The sequence below is a fragment of the Tachysurus fulvidraco genome, chromosome 9, assembly GCF_022655615.1.
Source record: "Tachysurus fulvidraco isolate hzauxx_2018 chromosome 9, HZAU_PFXX_2.0, whole genome shotgun sequence".
Lineage (NCBI taxonomy): Eukaryota > Metazoa > Chordata > Actinopteri > Siluriformes > Bagridae > Tachysurus > Tachysurus fulvidraco.
In genome coordinates, this window is record NC_062526.1 from 18742115 (window position 1) to 18766181 (window position 24067).

A 24067-nucleotide genomic window follows, 5' to 3' on the forward strand; every position below is an offset into this window, starting at 1 on the left:
GTTTATGAAAGATAATATTATACATATGTAACTAGTAATCATTAATATGTAAGTGAGACTAACAGTGTATGTGAAACAAAAATATTATTGTATTTCAAACTGAATAATAACAAATGCACAAGAATGGAATAATATGTATAAATGGCAGAGAAGACAGAAGGACTGGATATATCATTGAACATAGTAGTTTGTGTGTGAGAGTTTGATTGAAACAGAAAGTGGTTTGATTGCAAAGGAATTAGCACTACAGTAAATTTCTTAGTTCGTGATTGGCTTATGTTGAGGAATTTCATGGCTGTGACCCTCAAGAAGTGAACATGGTGTGGATAGGCAGCAGATTCATGAAGCCACTGGTCTCTTAACCAACATTTAAAATTCTCCAATGGTTTTTACCAGAATGTTGCAAATGTTATATGCTGGCAGTCAACAGACAAATGCAAAACAAATACAAAACAATTGACAGTATTTATGAGAATAAAGACTTAACTCTAAGAATACATTACATGTTGAAAATGACGTACATGAAGAAAAGGTCAAATGGAACAAGCCAAATTTGTTACACTATTATTTTTAAGAACCCATCATAAAATATACAATCTAAATTGTTAGTTGATCAAAACATTTCAGAATGTCCTACTCTATGGTCCCAATGAAGATCAAAAATTACATTTACAGCAGCTGGCAGATGCCCTTATCCAGAGTGATATACTGAAGTGCTTATGTCTCTATCATTGGATACATAAACTCTGGTATGATGTGTTCTGTTATGTGTAGCTCTCTGTCTCCCTCTGGTGGTGAGAGCAGCTATGACCACAGCCTGGGTCACGTTTCTGCTTCCTGTCCGTGACAGAGTGAGGCTGAGCCTTTCCTAATACAGCAGTGTGTTACAAGTTGTTTTCCATCCTTCATCCAAGCAGCTCAATGGGTCTTCTTCTTTGTCCAGATGCTTCAAAGTGACAGAATCAGAGCACAAATCTTTTTCCTCAACAAACCCAAATGACTGGGACACTGTGGGTTCTCCTCTGGCTCAGAACGTGTTCTGTTGGTGTTCCAGTTCGACTGATGACTGAAAACTGATGATGATGAATAATTTATTGTAGAGATGAGTAAAGAAAATGTGATGAAATCTACCTGGACAGGTAGCAGTGCACTGGGACACCATGTCCAAGACCAAACTCTGTGTGGAGACACCTGCACATTTCTCCCACTCAGATCCCTGTTTCACTCAGTTTCATCTGGATTTACCTTTTACTAACTGACACACTGAGCAGTGTCCAGAAAAGTGTTGAGTAAATAGATAACAACTAAAAAGTCACCAAAGATTGTGTGTGTGTGTGTGTGTGTGTGTGTGTGTGTGTGTGTGTGTGTGTGTGTGTGTGTGTGTGTGTGTGTGTGTGTGTGTGTGTGTGTGTGTGTGTGTGTGTGTTAAACAGGTGAACAGGCGACTGCTTTGTTTGGACCAGATTGTACAGCAGGTTGAAGAAGGGACAGAGGAGAAAATCAGAGAAGCAGATGAAGCGATAGATGAGTTGGAGCAGCAGTACGATAACACAATATATGCAGAACAAGTCTTAATGCTCTGTGAGGTAAAGAGGGAACATCTGAAGAGATACAAACCAGGTTACATCAAAGAAGCACATCTAAGGACTAAGGACAAAAAGGTACGTTTCTTATTTGTTCTCTCTCTCTCTCTCTCTCTCTCTCTCTCTCTCTCTCTCTCTCTCTCTCTCTCACACACACACACACACACACACACACACACACACACACACACACACACACACACACACACACACACACACACACACACACACACCTTTCCCCTTTACATTTTATTTTGTTCATTAAATTCATCTGTATATTTTTTTAAACCTCAGTGAAGTGTGCAAGTCGTATTTGATTCATATTTGATTCATATTTGATTCATATTTGATTAACTTAATTGCTGTTTGAAGGAAATGAACATGTTTTTATAAAATAGAGATAGAATATAAATACATAAAATGCACAAAACTGTAAGTGATTTGTGTTGATTTATTTATTAACTACCAGACTAAAATTGTTTTGAAAAATGTTGAGTCACTAAAGATGTGTGTGTGTGTGTGTGTGTGTGTGTGTGTGTGTGTGTGTGTGTGTGTGTGTGTGTGTGTGTGTGTGTGTGTGTGTGTGACAGTTGAACAGTCGAGTGCAACAGATGGAACAGCTTGTACTGCAGGCTGAAGAAGGGACAGAGGAGAAGCTCTATGAAGCTGAGATGGAGATCAATCAGCTGGAGCTGCAGTACAGCAACTCTCTTGTATATTCAGGACATGTCTCATTGTTCTGCATGTTAATGAGGGCACAGCTGTTCTGGTACAGACTACTAAACAGTGATGAAAAACAGACAATGACTGATAAAACAGAGGTATGTTTCTCACACTCACACACACTACCAATATATATGTACACACAATCTCTGAATACATATATAAATACCAACTTATATAATAGATCCAACAAATTGATAAAACTCCATATCCATAACTATTAAACTCACCTATCCATTCAACCATACTGACTAACTAACCTACACGACTGACTTAACTAATCTAAACCACTTTACTAACAAAACTACCTAACCTACACAAACTGACTAACCCACTAACTAACAACCAAACTGAAACGATTTGATATGTATGTGTGTGTGTGTGTGTGTGTGTGTGTGTGTGTGTGTGTGTGTGTGTGTGTGTGTGTGTGTGTGTGTGTGTGTGTGTGTGTATTGATCAGATTCTGTGGAAGGTGGAGGAGTTGATCGACAGTTTACAGCAGCTCAGAGATGGAGCAGAGGGAGAGCAGGAGGCAGAGAGCTTCACAGTGGTGGACGAGATAGAAAAACATCTGACGGAGTTCAAAAAGTGGTGTGGAGAAAAAAGGGGGGAAGATAACTGACTTCATATACAGTAGAAGCACAGGGGTGGAGCTGTGTGAGACCAACACACACACACACACACACACACACACACACACACACACACACACACACACACACACACACACACACACACACACACACACACACACACTCATGCACACACAAACATTCTTCCTCTGCAGCTGTTCCACCAGGTGATTGAGATAAACACAGAAAGACACAAGATTTACTCCCTTTATAATCACATATATTAAGATATTAAGATTATAATTACTAAGCACATTTTTATTTTAACAAAATCTAACTTCATTAAATTAACTTGAAAACATCAAACAAAACACATGCAATTAAACAAGCAATCATCAATAGTCCTGAACTTTCAAATCAAATCAAAATCAAGTCAAATTTTATTTGACACATACACACAAAGTATGTACAAATTGCAGTGAAATGCTTTTTACAACTGTCCGGTATTCAAGCATAAAAGGAAAAAGGAATGCAATTTGGGATAAAAAAAAAAAACCCTAAAGGAGGTAGCTAAATAAAGTATAAAATATAATTGATACTATATAAAATATGAAAAGTGAAAAATAGTGTATATACATAAATGCATTTTTATGATTGTCCTTAAAGTTTCCATGTGCAGTAACTTTATCTTCCACTCTATTACACTACAGTATTTTTCACAATGGTTACTAAACTGGGCTGTAAATAAATCCTAATTCCCAGTCAGAGGTTTCTGTTGCAGTGTTTGATTCGATCTCACTGGTGCTCTCTAATCTCTAGTACTGAAGTCGTCTGTGTGGTTATAGGATGGATGGTCTGCATGTTGACATGACTGAGGTGTGTACAAGTTGGTGTGTAATTCTGAGATTGTGTGTATCATATTGAGAAAATAACGAACTGTTACATGAATTGTGTTAGCAATCTTTAATACAAAAAAATCTTCCAATGTTATTTTTTTTAATACAAGAAAGAGGGATTTACGTTTATTATTATTATTATTATTATTATTATTATTATTATTATTATTATTATTATTATTATTATAGTTACACTTATAAATAAAAAATATATGCTTTATTTAAGGAATGCAAAATGAGTGTCTTTAAAAGAAAAGCAAAACTCAGCAAACAGATTTTGGGTGAAAACAAGAATAACTGAGAAATGTTTTTGTAAAAACACAAATCTAAAAGAAATACAATAGTTTCAGGAGCAGAGTCACAGACAGAGCAGCAGGTAATTTATTCAAGGAAATAAAGGACTTGACAGGATAATATTTATAGCAATTGAAAGTAGATTTCTCTCATTTTGTTAGTTAAATTATGTTTATATGTTCAAGTAAAAAATTTTCCACGATATATTATTGACAAACCTGCCTGAATGTGACACCAGAGGAAATACAGTGAAAGGAGTTATTAAAAACGTTCTCTTTTACTGTTGTGACATGACTGAGAGACATATTTCACCTACATGTGTTTTAATGGGATAAATATCTGAAACAACAAAAAGGGAAACTTCTCAATAACACAACCACACCGAAGGGAATGCAATCAAACACAAAAAAAGAATTTGTGCAGATACAGGAACGGAAGAAGCAGAGAGAAATTCTGTATAAGTAAATAACTGAGCACTGGGTTTAAGGAAATGACCAACTAAGATGACGTTAAACCGATTCTCAGTCACTGAGCAAATGCCTCATCCAGTTTATTTTAAATGTTAAGAAAATTCACCACCAAGTTTCCATGTAATCATTAAAACAGATTTTTTTTGATGTAATGAACTTTTTCCCTTCACACAAAATCCAACATTATTCTGTAGGTGTTTTTAAAGTAGACTCATAAACATATAAAGAGATATTACTGTAGACTGAACTGTATCAGTGAGTCTGAAGAGACCTTCAGCCTCAGACAGCACAATTCTGCCATTTAGAGATCAATTTGTCTGAAGTTTTATCTCTAATGGAAGAAAGACTAGAAAGCCTTCTTGTTTTGCAGTCTTTATATACGATAACTCCCAAATGTGTTACATGGTTTTTAACAGGGGCATTGAAGAACGTTTTACAATTTTTAATAGTAATTAGATCACATTTGTTTGTACTCACTCGTAAACCAGAGGCTTTCTATAACAAATCAATGAAATCTAACCAAGAGGAATTTGAGCCGGGTGATAGATAATAAAATGTCTACCTGATGCCACTCAGATCACTTTGCCATAAAAATGTAGGCGGGAACTGAGAGACAACCAGGAAGAGGTCAGGAGAGACCACACATCAATGCCTGATACCACCAGATAAATTAAATCATGGGTATGTTTCATAGCTTAGTTTGTTAGAGCTGCTATTATTATTATTATTATTATTATTATTATTATTATTATTATTATTATTATTATTATAAGTTTTGATGGCTTTACAGAAGAAGAGCCCGAGGCCACATTTTCTCAATGCTTTTAGAATAAATTTATGTTCAACAGATTCATTGTGAAACTCAGTAATTAAAACAAACCTCAGAGTCAATAAGGTCACAATAATCCATGAAATCTAAATCAAGCCTAAAGTTCTCTATTATATGTTGAGTTTTCATAAAACCAGACTGTGTTTCAGCTATGATAGAGTAAAACTCATTTAACTAAAAAAAAATTATTTTTATAAAAAATAAAAATATAAAAATATAAAAATTATTATTACAAAAAAATTATCATTATTAAGAAGAATCAACTTTTTTAGGTTTTGGTATCAGAGAGATGATGCCTTAGCCACCGACGATGGAAGAGACTCTTTTTCTCTACTTTAATTAAAGACTTCTGACAAGAAAGGAGATAACTGTTGATAGATACTCTGTTTTTCTATCCTTTTCATAGATAATAACAATAACTATCTGTTATATATTATTATATTTTCTATTATATAATAATAATAATAATAATAATAATAACAATAATAATAATTATTGTTATTATTATTATTATTATTATTATTATTATTATTATTATTATTATTATAACTTTCTATCACCGTTATTATTAATACTCGCAGTAGCACTAATATCATCATCATCATCATCATCATTTAATAATTGCTTATGAATATTCAACAAATAAAAACAAGCAGCTACCAGGGGATGTTAAGACGAATATGGTCTCACTAGATTCATGCAATCATCTGCCAGCATTCTCTTCAAATCGAGCCGTGTATAATACACACACAGAGTTTGTAAAATAGTAAAAAAAAATTCAATTTGACAAATATTTGTTTTTAAAAAACAGATGCTCCGACAGAGGGCAGCACTGTGAACATCCGGGTCTTATTTTCCCTGTCAGCCGTGACGTTCATAGATATCTACTCCATAGATATCTACACTAGATTTCGCCTTGGCTACGGCAGTACACATAGATATCTATACATCTATGGTTGCTGTCTTCATCGTGAGTGCGTCTCAAACTAATGCCCCACATTCCCTCCGAAACTGTCGCCTCCTTAAATAAACCTAAGAATACCCAGGATGCACTGCGAGGCTTAGTTAAATTCAAATGCACCCTCATCGCTCTGCGGGGGAAAGACCACTAGTTACTATGGCAACGGCCACTAGTTACTATCTTCAGGCATAGCCTCAGATTTGTTTAACAAATAACACATTATTTTATAAAACCATTTCTGAGGCCAAATATGTTTAGTTTACAATCAACACATAAGTATAATAATAAGTTTTATCATTTCTCTGTGATGGATCACACATTAAACATTAAAGTTATAAGTCTGTTATTACCAGCTATAAATTATATAATTACAAACAATAATCAGATATAAATCAATTTAATCAAAGTTCACAAACGTGGCTGTGGTAGGAAACATCATCAGGAAAAGTACAATTAACTTCTCCAAATCCTCAGGACTTACTGTATATACAACAGTTTTAATAATAAATCCACTCAATATTTGCAAATGAATATATTTTAATTTTCCACAAATCTGTTTTCAAAAATTATATATTGTGATTAGTAATAAATCACATTTATTACTAATTAGTAATAATTAGTAGATATATTATATATTATTAATTAGTAGATTAATAATAATAATAATAATAATAATAATAATAATAATAGTAATAATAATAATAATAATAATATTTATCTGCATACTCATCACATTCTGTGTGTTTCTCTTGTTTTTCTCTTGTGCCGTTATACAGGATATGGTTAGAATGTGGAACCACATTCAGGTGGTACTAACGACTGAGCAAGTCATCAGAGTGAAAGTGAAACCAGACCAGCCTGAATGTTCCCCTCAAAAAGGACGTCAGAAAACTCTAAAAAACAAATGCTGTGTTTAATTACTGTAAATCCATTGGATCTGAGAAGAGCATAAATACAAGCAGCTATGACAGAAAACACAAAGTATGTTCTTTATTTAATCTAGTTTATCATTTCTGCAGTATGTTTTATTACTGTGAACTGAGTGAACATCACCAGGTGAAGCTGTAGTTTTGTCCCCTGGAAAACACGACCGTCTATTATTCTGATGACTGTCATTGACTTTGTAGATGAATGTTTTTTTTTTATTAAATAAGGATTTCATTAAAATGAAATATAAGTTCATGCTCAGTTTAAACATTTCAATGTATTTTTATGTCTGTTACACGTTAGTCTTAATAACACCAGGAAGTGAGAAACTACAATATATTATTATAGTTATTGACTGTCAGAATGCTCAGTAAAAGTCTGTGCTTTTTATCATATAATGTGTTGCAGTATGTTTACTGACCAATGATTTGTTGCTTTAAAAGTTTTAAAAGAAGAAAAATGGATATGACATTCATAAAACCAGGAAATAGCAGCTGGAGCAGCAAGGATACATCTGCTATCTGTAAGTTTCAAGTTTGTACTTTTGGATATTAGATAAAGCCAAATTAAGCTTCTGATTATTAAATCAAATACTTTTCAGCATGGGCAGCACCAGAGAATTTGAACACAAATGCTGAGGGCACGCCAGTTTATTTACAGGGGGAGCTGAGCCATTATAAATAATATTTAAAAAAATATATTTTACATTCTCATTTTCACTAGTGAAAGTGAATTCTGAAATAGAATTACAAGGTCACTTATTAGGTACAAAAAACAGCTCCATTTTTAAAATAAAATGTAATGATATTATGCTTTAATAATAATATATTATTGTTTTAAGAAAAAACAATGTTTGGGGGTGCTATGGGTGCTTTGTTCTTTCTTGGAGATGCTGAACCACCTACTTGCTCCTCTCTGGTGCTGCCTATGCTTTTCAGAGTTCATTATTCCACAGTTAAATTTAAACCCCATCGTGGGTTACTCAGTTTGTGTAGGTTAGGTGGTTTCATTAGTAAAGTGGTTTAGATTAGTTGTCAGTCGTGTAGGTTAGTTAGTCAGTATGGTTGAATGGATAGAGTTTAACCCTCTGGGGTCCAAAGGCGCGCCGGCGCATTTTTTCCTCTTCAACGTGAAATCCACTTAAAATACTCCGTCATTCATAATCATACACATACATGTAATACATCATTCGAAACAGGATAAAGCAGATACTGAACATAAAGTCAGTAAATGAATCATGCTGTAATGAATATGGGCTAAGGAGCCATTTGCAGGCTTTATTAGAATTCTCGCAGTACAACAGGCAAAGGTTGATGTAGGCAAACACACCAATACAGAGTAGACAGAAATCGTGGTCAATACAACAGGCAGAAGGTCGGGGCAGGCGGCATTTATCCGGATGCTGTTGGTGGAACTCGGCGGTGAGTGACGGGTCCAGGATGTCCCTCGCCCCTGCCCAAGAGCGTTCCTCCGTACCGTACCCCTCCCAGTCGACCAGATATTCGAGGTTACCGCCCCGGCGTCTGGAGTCTAGTAGGTTGTGGACCTGATACGCCCCTTTGTCGCCGACGGCACTAGTGGGTCCGCAGCCTCCTCTCGTGCCCCTCTCAGACCACTGGCGGGTTTAAGTAACGAGACATGAAAAGTGGGAGAGATGCGGTAAGTGGAGGGTAACGCCAGGCGGTATGACACCGGGTTTATTTGTTTAATGATCCTGAACGGACCCACGTACCTAGGACTGAGCTTTCTGCAGGGTAGACGGAGACGGACGTCACGGGTAGAGAGCCAAACCCACTGACCAGGTTGGTAATCTGGGTGCGTTCTGCGGCGTTTGTCGGTCTGGTGTTTTTGTTGCCTGATGGCTCTTTGCAGCTGGTGATGTGCCTCGTTCCAAGTCTCTTCACTCCTACGGAACCAATCATGCATTGCTGGCAGATCTGAGGGTTCACCGGACCATGGGAATAGAGGCGGTTGGTACCCAAGTATACACTGGAACAGTGTGATACTGGTGGTTGATTTGTTCAGTGAGTTCTGTGCGTATTCTGGCCATATGAGGTACCTGCTCCAGTCGGCCTGGTTATTCTGACAATACGAGCGGAGGAAACGGGTAAGTTCTTGATTCATGTGCTCAGTTTGGCCGTTGGCTTGCGGGTGATATCCTGAGGTGAGACCGAGGTTGATGTTTAATTGTTTGAAGAAGGCAGACCAAACTCGGGATGTGAACTGCGGTCCTCTGTCAGAGACTATGTCTTCAGGTAGGCCGTAGAAGTGGAACAAGTAATTACAGAGGGTTTCCTGCTGTCTCGGACACTGTGGGCAGTTTGGGTAGAGGAACAGGTGGCATGCCTTTGAGAATCGATCTATGATGGTGAGGATTACGGTGCAGTTACTGGACTTGGGTAGATCGGTGACAAAGTCAATGTCTATGTGGGACCAGGGTCGCAGCGGGATCGGTAAGGGCTGCAGTAATCCGGCAGGGAGTTGATGTGAGGCTTTAGATGTGTTACACACAGTACAGTTTCTCACAAAGTTTCCTACGTCTTTAGACAGAGAGGACCACCAGAACTTATTCTGAGCGAGTCGGGTAGTTGCCGAGATGCCGGGATGACCGGAGCTTGGAGAGGCATGCAGTAGTTCGAGGAGGGCTGAGCGTAAGTTTGGCGGGAGAACAGTCGGCAGGAGGCGGAGACAGCGTGTTGGTTTGGGAGATTTCGGTCATGATGTCCCATTGAATGGAAGCAACAATTTGAGCTTCAGGGATAGTAGACCCAGCAGGTGGGTTCTGGTCGAGCTCATTGTCTAGGCAGGAGAGTGCGTCGGCTTTAATGTTCTTGGACCCTGGTCTGTAGGTGACTGTGAAGCGGAAGCACGTGAAGAATATAGCCCATTGCACTTGGCATGTGTAGATTCACTTGACAGAGCGTAGGTATTTTAGATTTTTATGGTCTGTTAGGACCGTGAAAGGATGCTGGGCGCCCTCCAGCCAGTGCCGCCACTCCTTGAATGCTGCCTTCATGGCTAGCAATTCACTGTCCCCTACATCATAGTTGCGTTCGGTAGCTGATAGTTTCCGGGAGAAGTAAGGACACAAGAACATTTTATCTGCTGGGCCCTGTTGGTGTGACAGGACCGCTCCAATTCTTGTGTTGGAGGCATCCACTTCGACAATGAACAGTCAAGTTGAGTCAGGGTGATGGAGAATGGGAGTCATGGTGAAACGCTCCTTCAAGAGACGAAAGGCTGTAATTGCCTCAGGTGACCACTTGAGACGGGACGGTGCCTTTTTTGTCATAGAGGTGAGTGGTGCCACTATGGTACTAAATCCATGAATGAAACAGCGATAGAAGTTCACGAACCCGAGGAACCGCTGTGAGGTTGTGGTCATTTTAGCAGCGCTTGTACCTTGGCATCGTCCATGGCGACCCCTCCGGCAGAGATGACATAGCCCAGGAAGCCCAGGAAGGGTTAGTCAGTTTGTGTAGGTTAGGTAGTTTCGTTAGTAAAGTGGTTTAGATTAGTTAAATCAGTCGTGTAGGTTAGTTAGTCAGTATGGTTGAATGGATAGGTGAGTTTAACCCTCTGGGGTCCAAAGGCGCGCCGGCGCATTTTTTCCTCTTCAACGTGAAATCCACTTAAAATACTCCGTCATTCATAATCATACACATACATGTAATACATCATTCGAAACAGGATAAAGCAGATACTGAACATAAAGTCAGTAAATGAATCATGCTGTAATGAATATGGGCTAAGGAGCCATTTGCAGGCTTTATTATAATACTCGCAGTACAACAGGCAAAGGTCGATGTAGGCAAACACATCAATACAGAGTAGACAGAAATCGTGGTCAATACAACAGGCAGAAGGGCGGGGCAGTAATAACCGGAAAAAAATACAAAACAGGAAACGCTAAGAATGATATCCAAGGCAAATCGGGTGCAATCAGTCCCAGTGAGGGGTTATGGGATTTGAAGTCCGAAAGCTAAAAAAACTTGGGAGAATGTTCCCTCTGGTGGCGATCGGAGGATGAGGCAGGTGCTTCATACAGGACACATGCAGCATTGACTAAATCATATCATTTAGTCCTAATCCATTCTTTTTGACTACCTGCTTCCACCTATAAGAAATAAAAAAAACAGTTCTCCTGATACACAGCTCTAATACATACTGTATCTCCTTCAGGTAATTTATAGTAAAGCCTTCACTTTTGCAACTCTGAGATTAAAAGATAATCCACTTTTTCTTACATTATTACCCACATTTCAGTTCCACACAAAATGTTCTTTGTTCTCTGACATAAAGAATTAAATAATTTTATTTGTTTATTTTTATCCTTTATCTCTCGCCCAGTTGCAGGTGAATCCAGCGGCCACCTGTCTGAAGAGCAGTTAAAGTGTTCTATCTGTCTGGAAGTGTTCACTGATCCCGTCACCACTCCATGTGGACATAGCTTCTGCAAGAGCTGCATTACACAAAGCTGGGATACGAGTGAACACTGCAATTGTCCATATTGTAATGAGAAATTCACCATAAGACCTGAACCCAAGATTAATATAACACTGAGAGAGGTTGCAGATAACTTCAAGAAGAGAAGCAAAGAGCCTCCTGAGAGTTTGGAGGTTCTCTGTGATGCCTGCACTGGTGTGAAGCAGAAGGCTGTAAAATCCTGTCTGGATTGTGGTGTGACTTTCTGTTTGTCACATTTAGAGCCTCATATTAATGTTCCAAGATCTAAGAAACACAAACTAATAAACGCAGTGAAGAACCTGGAGATGTACATGTGCCAGAAGCATGAGAGACCTCTGGAGCTCTTCTGTAGAGACGATCAGATGTATCTGTGTCAGTTCTGCACTGAAGGAGAACACAAGAATCACAATGTTATTCTGTTAGAGGAGGAGAGTGGACAGAAGAAGGTTAGAGACACTGACATCAGTGTTAACAATTGAATTTACATTTTGTAAATAAACTGCTGTGTCTTTGATTTCTGTGCACAGATTCAGCTGCAGAAAACAAAGACAGAGCTGCAGCAGATGATCCAGGGGCGACTGAAGAAGATCCAGGAGATTAATCACTCAGTAGAGCTCAGCAAAGTGGGTGTAGTTCTTATCTGCTGCATTCTGTACATTTGTCCTCCATATTTCATATTACAGGCTATAACACTTTTTGGTAAATGTGAGAAGTTCTTCTGTTCTTTAGAGAAACATAGAGAAAGAGACATCAGACAGTGTTGAAGTTTTCACCGCTCTCATTCGCTCCATTGAGAGGATTCAGGCTGAGCTGCTGGAAGTGATGGAGGAGAAGCAGAAAGCAGCAGAGAAGCAGGCTGAAGGATTCATTAAAGAGCTGGAGCAGGAAATCGAGGATCTAAAGAGGAGAGACACTGAGCTGGAGCAGTTCTCACACACTGAAGATCATCTCCACCTCCTAAAGGTCAGAGTTCCTCTCTCTATCACTCTGCCACTGTGTAGAAGATCACAGAACATCAGCTGAGGGATTTCTCTTCTCTCATGTTCTACTGTAGATTTCCCCGTCACTGTGCATTGCTCCACACACCAAGAACTGGTCTGAGATCAGCATTAACACTGACCTGAGTGTGGACGTTCTGAGGACGACTCTGTCTCGGATTCAGAAGACTCTGAATAAGAAACTCAGTGTGACACTAAATAAGAAATTGAGAGAAACAGGTGAGAAACTGAGAAGTCTGTAACAGATGAATTATTTTGTTAAAGGCTGTATGATCATTGCTAATTAGTTGTTTTATTGGTAAAAAAAAAAAAAAAAGAATGTAAATTTGTATTACTAAATTTCAAATCTTGATCTGATTCCAAGTTTGTATTAAATAGTTTATATTGTATTCTATTATCGTAATAGAATACAAAAAGTTCTATTAAATATTTTTGTTGTGATTAGTCTCCACAGAACTGAAGAGGATTCAGCAGTATGCAGGTAAACTGCACTTACTGTATTATACATTTACATTATATTATTGATACTTCAGTCATTTTAATAAAGATTTAAAATTATTCCTGCTATGAAATTAGCTTCTTATCCCTGCTCTCTATTACCTATTATGCAAAAATATGAATATAAGAATATATAACCCTCAATATAACTGATCTTCTACATTAGAAGATTTGTGTCTGTAGATCAGACATCTCTGAATGGTCAACAGATTTTTGTTAAATTGTTGGTAATCAAACTATACATTTTAAGCTTTAAAGTTTAGTAAGTTTAAAATGTTTCGTGTTGTCCAGTTTTTTCTCTTTAATCTTATATCTGTAAAATAAAGTGACCCATGTAAAAATGTAAAAAAAAATTCTGAAATACATTTAAAAAACATTTAAATAAAATAAAAAATAAACAGGTTAAACCAAAAACTTTACACACTGAGCATTTTTTTACACTAAATTTGGCCCATACGTATGTTCCCCAAATCTGCTTATAATTTTGAAAGGATTGTGTTTAATGAATTTGTTTGTTATTATTATTTACCTGATTACTCATCACATTCTGTTTGTTTTCCTGTCAGTGGATGTGACTCTGGACCCTGATACAGCTTGTCCCTATCTTGTCCTCAGTGATGAAGGAAAACAAGTCATGTGTGGAGACACAAAGCAGAATCTCCCAGACACCCTGAAAAGATTCACTAATTACACCATGGTCCTAGGAAAGGAGGGTTTCTCCTTGGGGAGGTTTTACTATGAAGTGCAGGTCAGCAAGAAGACTGAGTGGGGTTTAGGAGTGGCCAGAGAGTCTGTTAATAGGAAGGGAAAGATTGATTCATTTAAACCTCAGACTGGATTCTGGACTGTGGTTCTGAGAAACGGGAATGAGTATGAGGCTGGTGATGATCCGTATATCTCCCTCTCCCTGAGAGAAAAGCCCCAGAAAGTGGGAGTGTTTGTGGATTATGAGGAGGGACTGGTCTCCTTTTATGATGTTAAGGCCAGGTCTCATATCTACTCTTTCACTGGTCAGACCTTCACAGAGAAACTCTATCCATTCTTCAGTCCTTGTTTGAATGACGGAGGTAAAAACTCAGCACCACTGATCATCTCTCGTGTGTTAAAGACTGATTAAATTCTCACCATATACAGCACTGAACCCAGTTGACCATGAACACCAAGTACAATTCAATTCTATCTGTCAGAAGTCTCTGATGCTGAGAAACTATATTTTTATTTTCTGTTGGTTTACTGGAATGTTAACACTGATATCATTATACTGTTTTCCTGCTCATGTCAGATGCTTGCTTGTTAGTGCCTTTTGGGTTTGCTCTTGGTTTGTGAATATTAAATATCCTGTGTATGAGTTTTTCCCCCCTTTATGCGTCACTGTGCATGGATCCTGAGCATCATGTAACCTTTGTATAAAGTGCTAAAAATGAAAAGGAACCAACAATGCTACCTGGGTTATTTTATTCACCCAGGAAAATAAGTTAAACCCAAAAATAAATTACAATAGTATGAAGGACCTTGCTAGTTCGGATCGGATTAAAGACAGAGACGTGACTGTTTCAAAATAAATTTGTACTATTTTTGGAAAATCATTTGTTCTTAAAAAATACTTTATAATATCATGTACAATTTACCAGTTATTTACCCACAATTGATGAGACTAGATCAGATCAGAAGGGACAAATTACACAACAAATCAGTGCATAAATGTTTCACACTGATAAACCAAAAATAAGACAAATATACTGTCCCCTTCTGTTAAGCCTCAAAAATCACAGTTCATTATCAGTTAGTCGTAGGTGGATATTTATAAGGTAACATACACCTATAGAAACAAAGAGGGGAGAATACAGAATACAAATAACAGTCCGAACACAAGCCGGATTAATTTAAAAAGCTCCGAAGCTGCTTAACAGAACAGGAATACAAAATCGTTTATACAGATATCCAACAATGCATTACTGAAATATATCATACAAGTCAATGGGGCAGAACAATCTTTAAAAACAAACACTCTGTAAATCAGCGGTTCACTGCCGCAATCTCCGCATGGCCACGACTGTGAACCAGCAATGAGTCAAGTTTATAAAACAGCTCTGAGAAATGTACATAAAATAAACAGAAAACAAAACAAAAAACAGCAGCTAGCGTTCTTTGGCTGCACCTGAAAACAAACAAACAAAAAACCAAATAAAACATTTCAAAAAGTTTCCCCTTCCCAAAAAAAACCCACAACAAAGTTTCTTACCTCACAAACGAGGTTAAACTATTGTTACTATGCTACTGTATGTGACTGAAAAATAAAAGAATAAAGCAGGCGACTCACCAGGGGAAAGCAACAGGAAATATAAACTGAAAGACCTTTTCTACTCACACAGCATACACACAGGAAAGAAATCAAAGCACTCCACTCAAATGTGTTTTTTTTTATAAAGCCACTAACACGCCGCAATAATTGCGTGTAACAGGTGTGCTCAATGTCAAAGCGCGGCTCTGCGGCAGTGGGCACGTCTTCGGACCTGAAATCCACCCATCAAAATTTAAACAAATAAACCTAAATCAATAAAGATATTTAACTGGTCACATGCTATCCCACATACTGGTCACATTTAAAAAAAAAAAAAAAAAAAAGCCATAACAGATGCTTGTACACATTCATTCCGTAGTCTGAGGGAAGTAACCTGTTGGAGAGAACTTCCTGGAATCATACCTTCAAGTACAGGCCCAGCAGTTTGTTGTCGTGATAGTGCATCAGCATTGCGTTTGCTGCGTCCAGAGCGAAACTTTATGCTGAAGTCAAAAGTGGCAAGTTGAGCAGCCCACCTCTGTTCTAAAGCACCCGATTTTGCAGCATTAAGGTAACTCAGGGGATTATTGCCAGTGTATGCCACACACTTATGTCCAAGTAAATACTCACGGAATTTCGCACTCATGGCCCATTTAAGGGCCAAGAATTCCAGCTTTATGGAACTACTGGTCGATCTCTGCCCCCATTCCTGAGACAGGACTGCTCCCAGTCCGCTGTAACTTGCATCTACTTCTAAGATAAATGGCAATGAGAAGTCTGCATAGGCCAAGAAGGGAGAGCTCACCAAACCACTGCTTCAAAGTATAGAAACTTTATTGACATTCCTCTGTCCAAGCCTCCTTGCAAGACCGAGCTGTACACTTTCTCTTAACCCCAGTCAGATCAGCTACTATGAATTGGGGCAGCTAGCTTGGCAAAACCCTCCACAGACCTCCTGTAATAACTGGCAAAGCCCAAAAAGGACCGAAGTTCTGAGACCTGCAGGGGAGGCTGCCAATTAGCAACTGCCTCAATTTTCTTAGGGTCAGCCGCCACCCTCTGGTCCTAATTCAAATGCCCCAAGTAGCCCACCTCGGGCCGGAAGAACGAACACTTCTCTAGTTTCTAGAAAATAAAACTGATGGAGAAATATAATATCTCTGACATGATATACGGCTAAGTATGGTTACCCATACTTAGAATTCATTCTCTGCATTTGACCCATCCAAAGTGCACACACACAGCAGTGAACACACACACACACCGTGAACACACACCTGGAGCAGTGGGCAGCCATTTATGCTGCGGCGCCCAGGGAGCAGTTGGGGGGGGTCGGTGCCTTGCTCAAGGACACCTCAGTCGTGGCCGGCACGACTGAGGTCGTTTTTACTCTTACTTTAAATAGTATTTAGGAAGGGTACTTTTACTCTACTCACAATACATTTTTTGGGAAGTAGTAGTACTCTTATTTGAGTTTGATTTTTCAGTACCCTGTCCACCACTGGTTTTAAGTAGCTGCTAAATTTGATCCTGGGCCATACACAATTTTCTTTGTATATGAGCAGAAAAAAAAGTGAAAAAAACAAAACAAAACAAAAAAAAAATACATGATGTATTTATTATTCTATACAGCTTTTGTCAGGTGAAGAGCTCTGATTGATTTCTGCTTTTGGAATTCTGTTGATGATCTTAATACATTTGAGACACAGTGTTGGAAGAATGTAGTTCTGCGTTCTGTCTGTGATTTGAACTGCTTCCTTTTTTAATTTATTATATTTTATTATATATAGGAGTGATATGAAGAAAAAAAATCTGTTTATTCCTGTTTTGTCTGTTTTGACTCTGTAAAATTGTTTTTTGTATTGTTATGTTTTGTGTAATATAATGCTCTCTCTCTCTCTCTCTCTCTCTCTCTCTCTCTCTCTCTCTCTCTCTCTCTCTCTCCTTCGATCTCTCTCTTTGGAGTGATGACGTCAAATTATGTTTGGAAACGAAAGTGAAAAGTTTAAGCCAGACACTTAAACTTTGCCAAGTAGAGAACTCCTCCTGGTAAGTTGATAAACACACACACACACACACACACACACACACACACACACACACACACACACACACACACACACACACACACACACACACACACAAAGCTATATTTCACTAAAAAATATCTTTTAACCGCCCGTACACTGTCATCCATGCTAAATTTGAGTGTCAAGTGTTCACATTTTAACAGTAGGTTATAAATAATAGCTTTTAACAAAAGTAAAAAGTATGCAGCTGAACAAGTTTGTTTCTTTTTTTTTAGCGTGCACATGCCCAGACACACACAAACGCCCAGACTCACACACACACACACACACACACACACACACACACACACACACACACACACACACACACACACACACACACACACACACACACACACACACACACACACACACACACACATTTGTATGCAAAAGTGTTGGTTCATCAGCTAGACATTCAATCTGGAAACAAAACAAATTCTCCTTCATTGTGCTCAAAACACTTCCCAGGTAATGATCAAATTTGAACACTTAGATTTTGCAGCTTGCAGAAATAACCGAATCGCAAATGCGGACGCCCGCATTACCCCTGAGCCTCAGCATCCGTTGCTATGGAGACCGAGCCAGTTTGCTTTGCAATTGGGTGATTTCTGTAGGTTTTCTGGGTTTTGCGAATTCAAATTTGATCATTACATTCAAGTAACATTACCTGGGAAGTGGTTTGAGCGCAATGAAGGAGAATTCGCTGCCTGCAGAAATCAGGAGAATCAAATAAAATGGATGGTCATGACATTGTATTGTTGAATGATCAAGCACACTTTCGTGTGTATGTGTTGAAAGAAAAACGAGGAGATCAAAAAAGAGAATCTCTTAAAAGAGAATCGGCGGTGGGTCATCAGATAGTTTTAGCTGACATCTTCAACATAGTAAAAGTAGATAAGGCTCATGGGTAGTATTTAGTTTAATCCTGAAAATCCTGTCCAATGTGACACACCTTATATAGGGGAATAAATACATACACACTGTGAACTATATACATCTAATAATAATCTAGAATTTTTATTCTGTTAATTCTTATTTCTTTTATTATTCGTTATTTCCTTTATCATTAATTATGTTTACCTTCTGCTCTATGTTTATGTTCTGTAAAGCTGCTTTGAGACAATGTCTATTGTAAAAAGCGCTATACAAATAAACTTGAATTGCATTGAATTGAACACCAAATAGATGGATAAAGACTTTTCTCAGAAAAGAAACCATAGCACAATGGTTATTACCCTACAGAATGTAAAGCAATAAAAACAAGGATAAAATCTCCTGGTTAAATGTTGAGTGTTTAAAAATGAATAACAAATGAGCAAAAACAATGCAGGGAATTATGGTGTTAAATGCTGAACTGTAGTCCACAAACAGCATTTTTGCATAATTCCCTTTTCTTCAGGCTAGGTGGCTCATCGTGGTGTGGAGAAGAGCAATGGCATCCTCAGTAGAGCGGTTCTGGCAGTACGTGAACTGTAGTGGATCCAGTGTGTCTGGTAGTGATGCAGTGATGAAGTCTCTGACAAGTCTCTTGAAGCACTTCATCACTACTCACTACTAAGGTCAAAGTTACAGGGTGGTAGTCATTGAGGCAGGCGGGCTGGGGTTTCTTTGGGACAGGAAAAATGGTGGACTGTTTGAAGCATGAGGGGACAATAGACTGTGCCAGTGAGAGGTTGAATAGCTCAGTGAACACCAGTGGTAGCTGGTCAGTGCAGGCCTTCAGAACCTGACCTGTGATGTCATCTGGTCCTGCCTCCCTGGTGTTCACTCTCCTGAATGCCCTCCTCACGTCATGCTCCGAGATGGTGAACGTGTTTACATCTCCAGCTCTCTCAGTGTGCATTCTATTTGTGCTGCTAGCACCGCTAGCACGGTTAGCTGCAGCCTCGAAGTGAGCGTCAAAGGTGTTTAGCTCGTCTGCCAGAGAAGTGTCCACATTCCACCATGTTGGAACTGTGACTCTAGTTTCCTCCCGTAGCGCCGCTTTGCTTCCTTCACAGCTCTGCGCACTCTGTAACATGCAGCCTTGTACTTGTCCATGTCACCGGTGACGAGCCCCATGTTCAGGCAGCGGAGTGGGATCTCAGAGCATCTGATGGTGGTTTTCTGTACTGTATCATCCCCTAATTTCACGATGAATCCCACAACCACTTCCGTAAACATGTTGACGTCATCAGAGCTGTGTCTGAACATGTCCCAGTCTGCGTCATCTAGAGCGTACTGGAAAGCGGCCACCGATTGGTCAGTCCAGCGCATGACCTCACTCTGAACTGGAGCTTCCTGTTTCAGACTTTGTTTGTAAACAGGCATGAGGAAGATGGTGGCATGGTCTGATTTCCCAAATGGTGGATGTGATTGTGCCTTGTAGCTGTTCTTAAATGGTGTGTTGCAGTGGTCCAGTGTCCTTTCGCCCCTGGTGTGGCAGGTGATGTGCTGCTGAAAGTTCGTTAGTGCGTGTTTGAGGTTGGCACTATTAAAGTCTCCCACCACAATGAGCACAGCATCCCGATGCTGTTTTTGGTGTAGCGTTAGTGTCTCTTGTAAGTCCCATGCTGCAGTGTCCATGTCGGCTTGAGGTGGAATATAAACGGCACTGACTATGACCGAGCTGAATTCCTGAGGTACTGTACATAGAAGGGCCAACATTTGATGGTCAGTAGCTCCAGATTTGGTATGCAGGAGCGTGTAAGAGGAACCATGCTCGCGTTGTCGCACCAGTGGTTGTTCACCATCAGACACACTCCACCTCCCCTTGACTTCCCCGACTCCGGTGTTCTGTCTATGCGGTAAACCGAGAAAAATTCGGCCGGCTGGATGGCGTGGTCCGGTACCGCTGGGTTCAGCCATGTCTCTGTGAAGCAAAAAAGGTTGTAGTCCTGAATGTCCCTCTGGAACCTGACCCTTGCCCTGAGATCGTCGGCTAACAGGATACTAGGTAAGGGAGCGCGGTGTGACTTCTACGCTTGGCTTGAGGTGCAAAACATCGAAATGGCAAGGAAGACCATTCCTCCCCACCAACGATCAGGTACTCTGTCTATCCACGGCCGATGTGAGGAGAACTCTATGCAGAGTTAACCCATGGAAGGCTGCTGGACCAGGCAATATCCCTGGCAGGGTGCTAAGGGAATGCTCAGAAGAGCTAGCGGATGTCTACACTGACGTCTTCAACATTTCCCTGAGCAGTGCTGTTGTTCCTATGTGCCTCAAGACAACCACCATTGTCCCCATCCCAAAGAAGTCTACAGTGTCCTGCCTCAATGACTATCGTCCTGTCACTCTCACACCCATCGTTATGTTTGAGAAGCACTTCGAGAACCCCTACAGTTTGTGTATCGTCCAAACTGCTCCACGTACGATGCAATTGCCATGGCCCTTCATTTAGCCCTCACCCACCTGGACAATAAGATTAGATTAGATTAGATTAGATTAGATTAGATTAGATTAGATTAGATTAGATTCAACTTTATTGTCATTATACATGTACAAGTACAAGGCAACGAAATGCAGTTTAGGTCTAACCAGAGTGCAATAGTAGCAAGTGCAGGATATACGGTTTGTACAAGATTTAAATAAGTTAAGTGGTAATATGGAGTAATTTACAGATGTGTATGTTCTATGAATATAATATACAAATGAATATATATGTACTATGAATATAATGTGCAGATGAATACATATATATATATATATAAATATATATATATATATATATATATATATATATATATATATATATATATATATATATATATTCTGTAAATCTAATATACAGATGAATATAATGTTTATGTGCTATGAACATAATATACAGATGTCTACTACTATAAACTAAAATTTACAGAGGGTATGTGCTATAAACAAAATATATTGTTATTACGATAAACTGAGATATACAGGAGGATATGTACTATGATCATAATATAATATATTGCTGTTATTATGAAGAGAAATTAGGTGTGTGTATATACAATGATAAGGCAATGGTGAGCAGCAATGCAAAAAAGAAGAGCAAGTGTGCAAATGAGCATGATTTTATGTAACAGTCCATTAGTGCAATAACGAATTGTGGGGTGTGATTGAGCAAATGTACAAGTGAGCAGAAGTTTTAGTTTACACAGTCCATTAGCGCAATAGCATAGTGTGAGGTGTGTGTGTGTGTGCTTTGAGGGGGTTGGCAGTAGAATGATGGACAGTAGGATCAGCGAGTGGCAGAGTTCAGTAAAGAGACAGCTCTAGGAAAAAACCTGTTTTTAGTCGGCTAGTCCTGGTCCGGAGGCACCTGAAACGCCTGCCAGAGGGCAGAAGTGAAAACAGTTCATGGGCAGGATGAGAGGAGTCCTTAAAAATGCTGCAAGCTTGGCGCTGACAAGTTGAACTGACAAGTTCTTGTTGATGTCCTCCATGGGAGGACGTGGAGTCCCTGTGATGTGCTGGGACTCCCTAGTCCCTAGGATGCTTTCTATTGCAGAGTGGTAGAGTGGTAGAGGTTAACCAGGATATCCGAGGAAAGCTGATTTTTCAGTGAGCCTTCTTGACCAGGCTGGAGATGTTGGTAATCCAGGACAGGTCCGCTGAGATGTGGATCCCGAGGAACTTGAAGCTGTAAACGTGCTCAACAGCCATCCCATTGATGTGGATGTTGTCATGCGTGCCTCCTGACTCTTTCCTGAAGTCCACAATGACCCCCTTTGTTTTGGAGGTGTTAAGGAGCAAGTTATTGTTATTGCACCATGTGGCTAGGTGCTGGATCCCCTCCCTGTCGGCAGCCTTATCATTGTTGGTGATGAGACCGATCACTGTGGTGTCATCTGCAAACTTGATGATGGAGTTAGATCCATTCACAGGCCTGCAGTCAGAGGGGAAGAGGGAGTAGAGGAAGGGGCTCAGCACACAGCCCTGTGGTACACCAGTGTTAAGTGTGATGGTGTTGGAGCAGATAGAGCCCGATCGAACCTGCTGGGGTCTGTTGGTCAGGAAGTCCATGATCCAGTTGCACGTTGTGGTGTTAATGCCCAGATCCTTTTTTTGCGCAATAAAGACACATAGGTACGAATGTTGTTCATAGACCTTAGTTCAGCATTCAATACAATCATCCCTCTGCAACTGGATCATGGACTTCCTGACTGGGAGACCTCAGTCAGACCGGATTGAGAACAGCATCACCAGCACCACCACACTGAGCACAGATCGAACCATATTATCAAGTTCACCAATGACATGAGATGACAGCTAACTGCCTGTTATAGAGCCAACAACCTGTCTCTGAATGTTGATAAAACCAACGAGATGGTTGTTGACTTCAGGAGAGCGCAGAGTGGCCACTTTCCACTGAACATTGATGGATCATCTGTAGAGATCGCCAACAGCACCAAATTTCTTGATGTTCATCTAGCAGAAAACTTCAACTGGTCACTCAACACCTGATCCATCACCAAGAAAGCCCAGCAGCGTCTCTACTACTTACGAAGGCTGAGAAAAGCACATCTCCCTCCCCACATCCTGACTACTTTTTACAGAGGGACCTTTCAGAGCATTCTGAGCAGCTGCATCACTGTCTGGTTTGGGAACATTGTCTTTTGTGTATTGCCTTGTATTTTTTTGTTTGCACTGTCTTTTGTCCTGCACTGTTTGCACCAGGTTGCACAGATGCATATTATGTGGCTAGGACTACTCACTAAGTCCTTAGCTCTGTCTTTGTTTTATGTAGCACCATGTACTGTAACAACTATATATGGTTGAAATGACAATAAAAGCTTCTTCACTTGACTAATAACCACACAGATTAAACAGAAATGTACAGGAAGGTGAACTTGGTCACAACAAAACAAGGAAAAGATGTCTTGGAAATCATCAGGCTATTTATTCTTTACTATAATATACTAACAAAGATATCTAAAAGTAAATTGTTTTAATCACCGAGTTTATAACAGATTGATGCTGAAACTGTAGAAGATAATTAATAAGTGAATCATTTAGTCTTTAAAACTGATTTAAAAATCTCAGAGTTACAAAAACTCCGCAGAGTTTTACACACACACACACACACACACACACACACACACACACACACACACACACACACACACACACACACACACACACACACACACACACACACTCAAATACTGACTGATTCCTGAATGTTTGTGTGAAAATGTGTGAATTCAGAAGATTACAGGTTTCATGATAAACTGTTAATCTGAGTCTATGTGTGTCTCCTGCTTTATTCTCCACTTGGGCAGTGCTGATGGTGGTGTTGTCTCCTCAATCATGCAGTTCTGCAGCTTTTATCGCTGTGTCCTTTCCTTACTTACCCTCACATTCACCACTGGTAAGTGTCATTACTACACAATAGACATTACACAATAGACATTATACACTCGCATTCACCACTGGTAAGTGTCATAACTACACAATAAACTACACACCATACACTACACACTCTCACGACACAAAGTACACTACATACTACACAATGCACACCTCATTGTACACT

At 39.4% G+C, this 24067-nt stretch overlaps 2 protein-coding genes and 1 long non-coding RNA gene across 5 annotated transcripts in view; 2 read left to right on the plus strand and 1 right to left on the minus strand.

Annotated features, from left to right (window-relative positions):
- The window catches only part of LOC113656750 (involucrin-like), a 54077-nt gene that overhangs the window by 14188 nt on the left and 15822 nt on the right, over positions 1–24067 (plus strand). The window contains exon 1 of one of the 2 annotated variants that reach the window (XM_027168136.2): positions 23819–23902. The exons of the other annotated variant lie outside the window; for it this stretch is intronic. Within the exon in view, the coding sequence (XP_027023937.2) occupies positions 23842–23902 (61 nt within the window). The 5' untranslated portion in view covers positions 23819–23841. Of the gene's footprint in view, positions 1–23818; positions 23903–24067 lie in introns of those variants that run through there. 2 annotated transcript variants of the gene reach the window in all.
- Positions 7149–14801, plus strand: LOC113656797 (E3 ubiquitin-protein ligase TRIM39-like). Of its 2 annotated transcripts, none has more exons than XM_027168214.2 (8): positions 7149–7309; positions 7699–7778; positions 11606–12168; positions 12250–12345; positions 12452–12685; positions 12777–12939; positions 13166–13201; positions 13785–14801. In XM_027168214.2, the coding sequence occupies exons 1-8, from the start codon at positions 7293–7295 to the stop codon at positions 14333–14335; spliced, it is 1740 nt and encodes a 579-aa protein (XP_027024015.2). In that variant the 5' UTR covers positions 7149–7292; the 3' UTR covers positions 14336–14801. The 2 variants fall into 2 exon arrangements, with proteins under 2 accessions (XP_027024015.2, XP_047674465.1); XM_047818509.1 differs by having other exon boundaries at positions 13175–13201.
- LOC125145491 lies at positions 15089–15698 on the minus strand. Its single transcript, XR_007143877.1, has 2 exons — positions 15539–15698; positions 15089–15376 (listed from the first exon to the last, which is right to left on the minus strand). It is a non-coding gene; the product is annotated as an uncharacterized LOC125145491 (long non-coding RNA).